This window comes from Chrysemys picta, chromosome 12 (genome assembly GCF_011386835.1).
Source record: "Chrysemys picta bellii isolate R12L10 chromosome 12, ASM1138683v2, whole genome shotgun sequence".
Classification (NCBI taxonomy): domain Eukaryota; kingdom Metazoa; phylum Chordata; order Testudines; family Emydidae; genus Chrysemys; species Chrysemys picta.
The window spans coordinates 32,939,838-32,951,894 of record NC_088802.1 but is presented as its reverse complement, the minus strand read 5'-3'; the positions used below and the strand labels follow the sequence as shown (position 1 = coordinate 32,951,894).

General features: G+C 47.0%; 1 protein-coding gene across 1 annotated transcript in view; it reads right to left on the bottom strand.

Moving 5' to 3' along the window:
- The window catches only part of DNAH9 (dynein axonemal heavy chain 9), a 405,383-nt gene that overhangs the window by 26,880 nt on the left and 366,446 nt on the right, over positions 1-12,057 (bottom strand). Inside the window, exons 64-67 of the mRNA XM_065563307.1 lie at positions 4,328-4,519; positions 3,572-3,763; positions 2,595-2,765; positions 382-564 (exon numbers count right to left, since the gene is read on the bottom strand). Of these exons, the coding sequence (XP_065419379.1) occupies positions 382-564; positions 2,595-2,765; positions 3,572-3,763; positions 4,328-4,519 (738 nt within the window). The remainder of the gene's footprint in view (positions 1-381; positions 565-2,594; positions 2,766-3,571; positions 3,764-4,327; positions 4,520-12,057) is intronic.

Genomic DNA, 12,057 nt, shown 5'->3' with positions numbered 1-12,057 from the left:
AAAAGAGTACTTTCTTTTATCAGTTTTAAATGTGCTGCCTTTCAATATCACAGAATGCCTCATTGTGTACCTGTAACTCCACAAAGGGCCTATGGTGGGGTATAGGGGACCATGTGCATTTTTCACAGATTCCAAGGCCAGAAGGGACCATTGTGATCATCTACTCTGACCTGTGAAGAGCAACTATGAATTTTTCCTCATGAACTTGAGTTACCGTTGCAGCACACTGTGCTATTTGTTAGGTACCACTTTAAAATGTAACTGTTTAAAACGTGAGACACTTTTCGTTTCTCTTCACACCCTCACCACCTCTGCTTTCCAGTCATTCAATGTGCATATGAGATTTCACAAGACTGCAACTCTAGCAGAGAGAGCGCCTACCTTCAATCCCAGATCTAGCTCCTTAAGGGAGCGCTTTATCTCGCTGGTGAGGATGTTCATTCGCTCACATTCCTGGAAGGCAACCACAATGTAGGGTGTCCTCTCCTCCACCTTTGCCATCAGCTCCAGGATGTTAAACTCATCTGTTAATTTCTCTAAAATCTCATCCAGAAGAGCCTTCACCTATTTGCCAAAGGAAAGAGAGAGAGAGAGGAGTGAGTGACCCATGTGCTTCCTCTACTGAATGGTGGAAGAGAGCTCCACCTGCCACTTACTGCATCGGAAAGTAATCAATGTCTTGCTGAATCACGCATGGCACGTTTCAAAACAGCTTGTCCCAGCCTAGGAAAATTCAAATGCCAACCAAACATCATGTCAAATGAGGCTCTTTTAAAAGGACTATTTATAAATGTCCACACGGCATGGCATACTCTATTTTGCATCCAAGTTTGCATTGCTCCTTTTTCCAAGGCCAGGTTCAATGCAGGAAGATGGATGAAACTATGAAGGTAAAATCAAATACTGGTGCCTCCAGGATTGCTGACTTTATGAACTATTCTTTAATGTTTTAGTGACAAAAATGGGAGATTATTTTAAATGGAATTTTAAACTGAATTTGGTATTCTGAATGAATACAACATGGGGAAAAAGCATAACAAAGCAAGTTACTTCCTGTCTCCTTCACAGCTGGATTTGGAAATATCATTGCTAGTGTGTAACTAATAAACAGAAAACGCACTAGGAAAAACTCCAAAGCAACAGGCTGGCATTTTGTGTATGGTGTGTTCTGGGAGCCTGTATGTATGCCAGCCAGACTGCCATCCCCTGTGGTTGATGGCTGTGTGCCAGCAGAGGCCATAGCCAGATTTATTCGCAATGTTCTCACATCATCTTCTTTTTATGGTTTGGGTAGGTAGCAACAACTAAAAATTTGTATGTCCTCACATGATGATAATGAAGGCACTGGAGCGCAGAGGACCAGTTAAAGTCAGGCCCTACCACTGGCTATGGTACAATTACACTAATATGTCGAGCGTCTGTAGGGTTACCATATTTCATCAAGCAAAAAAGAGGACGGGAGGAGCCCCGCCCTAGCCCCGCCCCTGCCCCTCCCACTTCCCGCCCCCCCAGAACCCCCAACCCTCCCCCCGTTCCTTGTCCCCTGACTGCCCCCTCCTGGGACCCCTGCCCCTAACTGCCCCCCAGGACTCCACTCCCTATCTAAGCCTCCCTGCCTCTTGTCCCCTGACTGCCCCAACCCTTATCCACACCCCCACCCCCAGACAGACCCCTGGGACTCCCACGCCCCATCCAACCACTCCCCACCCCCTGACAGCCCCCCCCAGAACTCGCAACCCATCTAAACCTCTCTGCTCCCTGTCCCCTGACTGCTCCGATCCCTCTCCCCACTCCTGCCCCCTGACAGCTCCCCCCCAGAACTCCCAGCCCCCCACCCCCCCGCTCCTTGTCCCCTGACTGCCCCCTCCTGGGACCCCTGCTCCTAACTGCCCTCCAGAACCCCACCCCCTACCTAAGACTTCCTGTTCCTTGTCCCCTAACTGCCCCCTCCTAAGACCCCCCCCCAACTGCCCCCCAGGACCCTACCCCCTACCTGTACCCTGACTGCCCAAAACTTTCTCCACTCCCCCCAAAAAGCCCCCCCCCGTTTCTTGACTGCCCCCTCCAGAACCTCCCTGGCCCCCTTACCCTGCTGCTCAGAACAGGGTGTTGGGCTCTGTGCGAGGCGAGCCGGACACGTGGCTGCGTTCCCCAGCACAACAAAACCCGGTCCCTGGCCCTGCACAGTGCTGCTGGACCGGGCTGCAGGGGAGAGCTGCCTGCTCAGAATGCAGGGCGGATCCGGCTCCTCTACAGCTGCTCCGGAGTCCAGCCCGGGACTTTCCTGCAGCCCTGCCAGCCGCTCGCTCTGCTCTGCCGGGGGAGGGGGGAAATCCCGGACATTTTGAGTGCTTTACAAATTCCCCCCGGACGCTATTTTTAGAACAAAAAGGAGGACATGTCCGGGTAAATCCGGACGAATGGTAACCCTAAGCGTCCGAAGAATGCCAGGCTGGTTATTTCTGTTCCTTGTACACACTATACAAAGGCTGACTAGGTTATAATAAAGGGTCATGAGAAAAAACAGACTAAAATGCAGCCAAATTAAGCAAAGTCACCCAAGTGGCAATGGCTCCCTCCTCTGCCCATCTTACCTTTTCTTCCCTCGTAGCCCCTCCTCCTTCGCCAGTGTTGGTGTCACGAGGCTGCATCTCCAACACGGTGCGGAAGAGTTTCTCTGAGGTCTGGGTTAAGAAGCCGATTTCAGCATTCGGATGGAGACCATACAGGTACGGAGACTCGGCAGGCAGGGCATCGTCTATGTACTACACAGGAAGATCACACCTCCCATTATTGTTACGTACAGGGCCAGGGACTTTACACTTACTGATCGCATTGATGGGCTGGACAGCCACCACACACAGTCTGCCCAATGCAGCGTATTCAGCTGGACTGACGTGCGGTGCTAACAAACTGCTAGGAAGCAGAAGAGTGGAATTAGTAAAGCCGCTGGAATAATAATCATTTCTGCCACAAGAAAACAAGTCTGGCCATTGTTGCAGGATGTCTTGGCTACATATCTCAGAGCTGAGCTTCTTCTACCTTTTCGTTTGCTACACATTTGGGCATCAATACCCTGACCTCTTTGCTGGGAATTTCACTTCCAGGAGTAGAGATCGTTTCACCAGTTTTATGAACAAAAACGAACTAATACATCAGCCCCTGCTGCTGCCTCTGCACATAAAGAACGGATGAAATCAGAAAGTAAACATCCAAGAGTCTTGAGTGTTTCTCATCAGATCCAATGCTAAAAGGAGCTTGAAAGGGCCATTTTAGCAAACGGTATGCGGATGTAATTTTCCACTAGACCTGCTCAAGTCCCAAGAACCAATACAGTTGTTCTATTCATGCATGAACAGAAGAGCTCATGATGAAGTATCAAATTACCATTAAACTTGGCTCATCCAAGGGGATGCTTAACAGTCTACAGAAAAAGAACATAACAGGAAATAATACAAGATGAGCTGGAACTCTGCAATCCTATTCACTGTCTCCTATGACAGATTAAAAGGTGATTATGGAGGACATTAAATTCAGCAATATAATTAATACCAGCAAACAAAGAGGCTACCTGGTGATAACCATTGTAGTCCATGTTCCCCGGGAGAGGAAATCCTGGAGCTAGGAAGAGCTCTCCCTCCAGCATTTCTGGCTTAATAAATTCCTCCAAGTAGGTTTTGCAAAGTCGTCTGTCCCAGTCATCTGTGATGTGGCCTCCATACATAATCTCACCGAAGAGGTAGCGCAAATCGTCATAGGGGACCTAAATAATGAACCAAGAGGGCATGAAAGAGTCCACGCAGATGCAGCTCCACTGACCTCATCATGGGGCCGCAGACTGGAAAGCAAAGAACTGATCTACAGGGTGAATGTTTTCATTTCACCAGTTCATTTTTCTAAGTAATTGAATATCATGTAGCAGTTAAATCACACCATGCAGGAGAGCGGCCCAGAGAAATCCAGCCTGCAGAACAGACTTTGTGGGGTTTCCCCGATGAGAAGCGAATCTCTTTGAAGTTCCATACATTAAACATAGATGTCTAGGCAGCCAAACATTTCCAAATATTGGCCCTAAAATGGCAGGGAGGAGACTCGCACATGCCAGAGCTGATATTTTATCTAAGTGTAGTTTGTAAGCTGCAACAGATGCAAGTGGAGCAGAGGCCGCTCTGTATCCCCCTAAGATACACTGAGTTCTGAAGCTAGAAAGCCTGATGATGCCGGGGAATTGGCATTTAGTGAAAAGGATTTCAGATGTTTCAACAGACGTGTAATAAGCATATGGGCTACAATCTGCACACAGAGCCAATTTCTTTGTTTCACGCACCTTTGAATTGGCCTCCAGGTAATTGTACAGCACGTTGACTGAGATAGTGAGGTCTCCAGTGTTAAAGGGGTAGGAGCGGTTCCAGCCCTGGGGCCCAAACTTGCGTCTTTCTGCCACCACGGCATGGAAATAACAGAGGGCGAACAGGATGCTTTTGAACTCGTTCTCCCGAGCACACATCTCCAGGGTGTCCTGAAATGGAAACAGAACAGCAGTGTTGTGCATTTCCACCATACCTTCCATCTCAGGGCTCTACCTGGGTTGCAAACTCTATTGACTACAGGGTATGGCGAACCCTCTCAACCAGTGGTCCTGCAACGTGGCACCCTCATCTACTCATTTCTGAAGCATCTAAGCAGTTTGGGGTTTTAAATGAAGGTTTTTGCCCATATAGTACTGAACAAACCTTCCAGATGTTCCCTGGTGCAGTGAGGAGTGCCCAAGTCTGTAGACAACAGAGCTAACTGTGGTGCAAAGCTTGGGCAGAATGCATGGCCTGGGTGGCTGGGCTGGGCCCTGGTGAATTTCACCAAGGCTGGGGGAAGAACCTCGCTTCACCACATACATACACTTCACAGCCCCGCTCCAGCCTCAGCCTCTCTGAGCTCTGATTAACTCATGAATCAGAGAAGGTCCCTGGTTTCTATGGGACTGGACATAGCAAGGAGGGAATAAAACCAAAACACACAAGCTTTCTATGTTACTGCAATATTAAATACCCCCTGAAGCACTGAGCGGGCAGGTCTGGCTATTGACTGCAGAGCTCTATTATTGAAGTTATCACGGGGACAGCAGAAAGTTTGGACAACCAGGGCTTTTGGTCCCTGGAAAGGTGAGGGGGTAGCTTTGGCTTTTGGCTCCCATGGGGAGTTTAGACCTTTGACACTGAGAATAGACACATCTCCCCCCCTCCCTTGTGCATAGTGATCGAGGGGACCTGATGTTCTTTGCTGTGCTTGAATTCCTTGTTCCTCATCTCACTAGCTCTTACAGCAACTTAGCTGCCTTGCTCTCCTCTGCCCCCATATCTGCTGCTGCACCTAGCAATAGTGGATGAGCACTTTAGCTAAATGTTTCCACTGAAATGATCATCAGTGAACTGGCACCACATTGAGATCAACGGAGCAGTTCACATCTCTTCTACAGGAGTGCTTTAAGCAGACACTGCTGCTGGGGTTACACAGAGGTTTCTCTCAGAGGTTTCTTAACCATGGCAAGTGCTACACATGAAAGCTCTGGATTTGGCAAATGATTCTTTGGTCACAGAATCATGGGACACGCAGGGCTCCGCTTTGACTCCTCAAAACTGCTGTCTGTCGGGGACTTCTAGAATGCTTCAGCCTTCCACTCCCACCCGTCCCAAACCATGCATGCATTTGCCCATTGGCAGTCAGCTGGCTGCAGACTGGCAGGATGAGTTGCCAAGGGCTCAATAAATGGATTAAAAGCAAAGAGATTTAGTATTGAGGGCTCCAAAGAGTAGAGAACAACCCAGAGCCTTTCACCCCTGCCTCAGCCCCTGGGTCTGAGACTCCTGGCTTGTGAATTGGCATTGCCCACCTGCCATAACTATGGGCCTCTGTAGCAGGTGTGCCTACAGTACTGTCTCTGCCTGCTCTGACTAACGTAATCTGCCACATAGACTGGCTGCCTCCAAACCCCTTGTGTTCTGAGCTCTACGGGTGACTAGTGCCTGCACAGCTGACTAGGAACGAGGGGTGCGACAGGCCAGAGCAGAAGTCTGAGTCGGGGACAGAGAACCAGCTGGGAGTCACAGTTGTAACAGAATCACTGTAGCACTGAGGCCTGAAAACTAACTCTTTGGTTCTCCAGGGTTTCATTAGCATTATTTACCCTGAAGGAGCTCAGGGCCAGAGGAAAGAGCAGTACATTACCTGAGAGGGGCTTCGTTTCCATTGATGATACATTCTGAGAAAAACAAGCCTAACTGCCCTCTCTCTTCTAGCGTGTTCACCTGATAGATACGACCTTATTGTACTGAGCACACACCCAGCATGTGCCAGTAGAAACTGCCAAGCAGTGGGGAGAATAACAAAACTGGACCTCTGACCCTACACACTGACAGCGGCTCTGCTGCCCATCTTCCAGGCTGCGCTCTGGATAGTGAGTAGGTAATGGGCAGGCTTGGAGGTGGAGGGGCGGAGAGCCTGAGTCATTTAGTCAATGAAGAGGAACAAAGGAAGCCAGCTTTCAGGGCTGAGCTGGGAGCATGCAAGCGATGGCTCAGAGATAAGGCTTTGAGCAGGAGGCGAGCCGGCTGCATCCATCTCCAGTGGAGAGAGTCTCTCTCACAGCAAGGAGGGAATAAAACCAAAACACAGAGCCCTGCACTCCAGCAGCACCTAAACGTGAGGGAATTGGAGCCCTCCCAGGAGGGAATTGTGAGCCCGATCCTACTCGGGGTGGGAGGCCCCGTTAATTGAAAGTGGGAGCAGATTCCATCGTTCCCAGCTCGGCTGGGCACCCGTTCCGTTGTGACTGTCACCTTGTTTCCCCTTGTGACTGTCATTGCAGCTTTTGACTTAAAGCCAGAGGAGCTCAGGAGTTTCCGCTGTAGCTAAGATGCCATCCCCCCACTGTGGTTTCTGGCACACCAGCACAGAGGTACGGCTCTACACTGCTTCTGAAAGCTGGTCTTTCTGTTGGTCTCCACTCCCTTCATGCACCCATGTCATGGTAATGGCAGCCACGGGAGCTCCCTTTTTGCATTGGAACTGTGCATTGGAATCCAAGCTGCTATTTAAAAATATTTCTATTTTTTGTGATTGGGGAGAAAACCTTACAATGCGACCCTGGTGTAAGCCAAAGCAGTGATGTCTGCCTGAGTCTGCAGTCAGCCTGAATCAATAGCTCAGGGAGGAGTGTATTACCCATTCACCTCATTGGGGCATTCACATGGAAAGCTAATAACTATTTTAGTGCCTGCCTTGTTAACTATTTCACTGCTGATTTTTTGGGCAGACACATCCAGCCCACGTTTTCATCCCACAATCCCAAATGGCCTTCCATATCTCCTCAGTGCCAAAACTTCCAGCTTTGCACTGACAGACTCTCTGATGCAGTTGTGTGTTGTTGATACATTGAGAACTGAAGATGGGGGGTGAGGTTAGCATAAAATAAACAAAATTTAATAGCAAAATACGTCAAACAAAGGGTCACTGTACTGATTATATGATTCAACTTCACACCCATTCATTAACAATTTCCATTTCTTAAGTTACCCAACTCTGCAGCAGATTCCCAGGCTGCTGCACTGCACCACTGCAGAATTCAGGGACCTTGCTAGAGAATGGAGGTCCCGCTTGCCATGCAATGTGCTGATCCTTGTTTAATGGGAATCAGGCTTGGGCATCATGAGCAATCACTGCCCTGTTGTCCCCTCAGTTAGGGAGTAGCTTCTAAACCCCCTCAGTTTTTAGGGCGCTGCTTTGCAGATATTACAAAAGAACAGGGTCAAAGCATCCTACTACGCTCGGAGCCCATTCTTTCCTCCAGCAACCTCCCAGTGGGCTTTTGTCTGAATGAAACCTGAGAAAGAATCTGGCTCGTAGCCTCATTTGGCCTCTCTCTCTATTTAATCCCGACCTTTTCTTTAGCTACAAAACCAGAACAATATTCCCCGTGTACAATAATAAGCCGCCTTTGTAGCTTTCAGCTGAGCTAAATTTGAACATCCATTCCGTACGCTGAGCAAGAACGGAACACAAAGCAATGAAATGAGGTGTAAAGGTTCTCCTCCCACACATTGCAGGATTTTGTGATAAGAGGCATTTTATAATGCTCTAGCAATTTAGAAAATGTTAATTACTATCTGATTGAAATGAGTACAGGCAGGATGAAAACATTACTTTGGAGGAAGGTTCCCCCCTCCCCTGATCTGTGGGACTTTCTGTGCAATTCAAAATGATGAATGGCAGTGGATAAAAATGGAATAATCTTCACTGACTGTTCACATTAACCCCTGCCTGGAACCTCCCACCTGCGCCTCCCTGGAGACTCCCTTCCTTACACTGCAGACGCCTTCAAAATCAGAGCATCTAACAGAGTACACATGACGCAGCACCTTTGCCTGACAGGACTGGCTCCCCTTGTGCCTCCCGGGCTGCAGGCTACACTGCAGCTGGCCCTGAACTACTACATGGGGGTGCACCCTGCAAAGCTTGATGCTTGTGCTCCTAGTGAGCAATGACTGGCCATGCCAACAGTAGCCTTAAAACCTTCTCTACTGGCCAGCAGCACCATGTGGGCACCTTTTAAGGAGCATTCTACCCGCTGCTCTGACATGCATAGAAGCAGCTGACAAGGTCAGAATGCCTCTAGGGACTGCTCTGGGGCAGATGGCCTCTATCCCCCTCACTTCCCACAACATGGGCTCTAGCTGGGAGACCTCTGCATGGGTAAGCGTGACTTCACTGCCCAGCTGTGAGTGGAACAAGGCAGCTGCTCTGCACCAGCTGGTGATCCAGGGCTGCCTTAGGATAAGTGAAGAATAGCATGGGGATTTAGGGAGACAGAATACAGCTAGCCAGCTGGGATTTGGCTAAGCCTGGGGATAACGCCCCAGTCTCTAGGGAAAGATGCCATAGGATTTTTGATAAACATGAGTGGCCAGGGCCTCGGCTTTATCTCATCCACAAGAGAGGACAGGCAATTGCACAGCAGTCCCTAGCACAGAAATGGCATTGCCCCAGTGCTGACTCGAAGCGAAGACAGCTTTCGACTGAATCTCCATACCAGTGCCCAGGGTTTTCCTTGTAGGCTCCCGTCCAAACAGTGCCTATCACTCACAGCTATCAAGTTGTTCCCTCTTTATTTAAATATAGACCTGAAAAATTAATCTAATTCAGAGTCAGTCCCTATTCTCTGTACAGAGTCAAGAAAGAAGGCTCCACTGGTTAAAAAAACAACCTGGCTTAAAGAGAAAGTGAAAGCAAGTGTAAAAAATAAAAATATATTGTAGTAAAGTGTTCATTAAGGGGTAATTAGGTTACTTAGAATTTTATGCGTTGGAGTCATACTCCACCTTCTCCCCTTACTTGATTTTTCAGTTTGTGTGTTTTTTCCTCCAGCTGGTTTGTACATATTAGCACGTAGCAGTCCCTTTACAAAAAAATGTGTACAACAAATGGAAGAAAGTGGAATTTGATAGCAATGAATATAAATCAGAAGCTAGGAATTGTACAAAATTGAAAAGGGAAGCAAAAGGATTTGAGGAGACATCTATGGCCAGCAGAGAGAAGGAGTTTTTCAGGTATATTAGGAACAAAAATAATCCTAACAATTATCAGGGGGTAGCCGTGTTAGTCTGTATCTACAAAAACAACAAGGAGTCTGGTGGCACCTTAAAGACTAACAGATTTATTTGGGCATAAGCTTTCGTCAGTTAAAACCTCACTTCTTCGGATGCATAGCTATGCATCCGAAGAAGTGAGGTTTTAACTCACGAAAGCTTATGCCCAAATAAATCTGTTAGTCTTTAAGGTGCCACCAGACTCCTTGTTGTAATCCTAACAATGGTATTGATCTGTAACTAGATGGAAATGGTAGAATTGTCTATAATAATGCAGAAAAGGCAGTAGTGCTCAATAAATATTTCTGTTCCATATTTAGGAAAAAGCCAGATGATGTATTTGTATCATATGAAATACTTTGCATTCCAACAGTAACTAAGGCAGATGCTGGGTCTGATCTGAGCCCCAAAGACCTGGAAAAGAAGACCTGGTATATTTTGCCCCTCTATGTACCTGGAGTCAGATGCACATGTGCACTTGTGCCCTGGGGCAGGCCATACTCTTGTTTGTTATTCAAAGTATCGGGTTTTGTGCCTTGGCCCAAAAAGGCAGACAAACTCAGCTGCAGGCCTCACTGAGGTCAGACCTTCTGAGAGAAACCTTCAGATCTGTCTTCATGGCCCCATTATCAACCAAGGACAAAGTAAGCCATCTTCAACATCCCAGCCCCATAAGAACAGCAGCAGTTGTTGGTAGGCAGACCTTCATTTTATATCTGTATGTTACTACACGAGTATCATACACAGTCTATATCAATAGACACGCACACAGAGTGGTCGTTAAAAGTCAGCATGGACCCCCAGCTTGGACCCCCACTTGTCTCTTATTCTAAGTACATGGAATACTGGTGTCATAACTATAAAGGGAAGGGTAACAGCTGTCCTGTGTACAGTACTATAAAATCCCTCCTGGCCAGAGACTCCAAAATCCTTTTCCCTGTAAAGGGTTAAGAAGCTCAGGTAACCTGGCTGGCATCTGACCCAAAGGACCAATAAGGGGACAAGATACTTTCAAATCTTGGTGGGGGGAAGATTTTTGTTTGTGCTCTTTGTTTTGGTTGTGGTTCGCTCTTGGGACTGAGAGGGACCAGACATCAATCCAGGTTCTCCACATCTTTTTGAACAAGTCTCTCCTATTTCAAACTTGTAAGTAAATAGTCAGGCAAGGCGTCTTAGTTTTCCTTTGTTTTCTCAACTTGTAAATGTACCTTTTACTAGAGTGTTTATCTTTGTTTGCTATACTTTGAACCTGAGGCTAGAGGGAGGTCCTCTGAGCTCTTTAAGTTTAATTACCCTGTAAAGTTATTTTCCATACTGATTTTACAGAGATGATTTTTACCTTTTTCTTTAATTAAAAGCCTTCTTTTTAAGAACCTGTTTGATTTTTCCTTGTTTTTAGACCCAAGGGGGTTGGATCTGTATTCACCAGGAATTGGTGAAGAGTTTCTCAAGGCTTCCCAGGGAAGGGAATCCACTTGGGAATGGTGGCAGCGGACCAGATCTAAGCTGGTAGTTAAGCTTAGAAGTTTTCATGCAGGCCCCCACATTTGTACCCTAAAGTTCAGAGTGGGGAAGCAGCCTTGACAACTGGTATCTCTGAGACCACAGTGTGGGAACTGTTCACAAATGTCCTTTTTCTTGGTAAGCACTTTTGGCTTTTTAGGCATCTAGTAAAATGTCCTTAAACAGTGTTCAATTATCATTGGGTTTGGTGATTTTTTGTTTGTTTGTTTTAATTCTCCCTCAACTGATCTGGCTCATAATTCTTTTTAGCTTTTTGAAATTGGCCCTTTTAAAGCACCAAGTATATATTACTGATCTGGATTTTATTCTGTTGGCATTTAATAAATGGGATCAAGTCATGATCACTTTTACCTAAGTTAGCAGAATGTTAGTTCTCTGATCAATTTCTCTTTCTCTATCAACATTAGGTCTATACATAATTCTCTCGAGTTTGATGCAACCCTTTTTGAATTAGGAAATTATCATCTAAAATTTTTTGAAATCCCAAGGAGATTTTAGTACTGGCAGCATGAGACCTCCAGCGTGTGTCACTCAGACTGAAGTCCCCATGATCACACAGCTTTTTCTCTACACATTTATACATAGTTCTGTAAGGAGCTGGTCACCTCTAGAAGACACCATCTAGTACCCCCACCTTGTGCTTTATCTGTTAAGACAGTGATCCATAAGCATTCTAGATAATAACATAAGAATGGCAATACTGGGTCAGACCAAAGGTCCATCTAGCCCAGTATCCTGTCTTCTGACAGTGGCCAATGCCAGGTGCCCCAGATCACTTGTTTCTGAACTGTCAGTGACTTGGAAACAGGTAATGCTACTTTGGACATAGAGTGCCACTCCCCCGCCCCTTTTGCCCACTCAATGCTGCCTAAACAGATTGTAAGCAAACATTCTA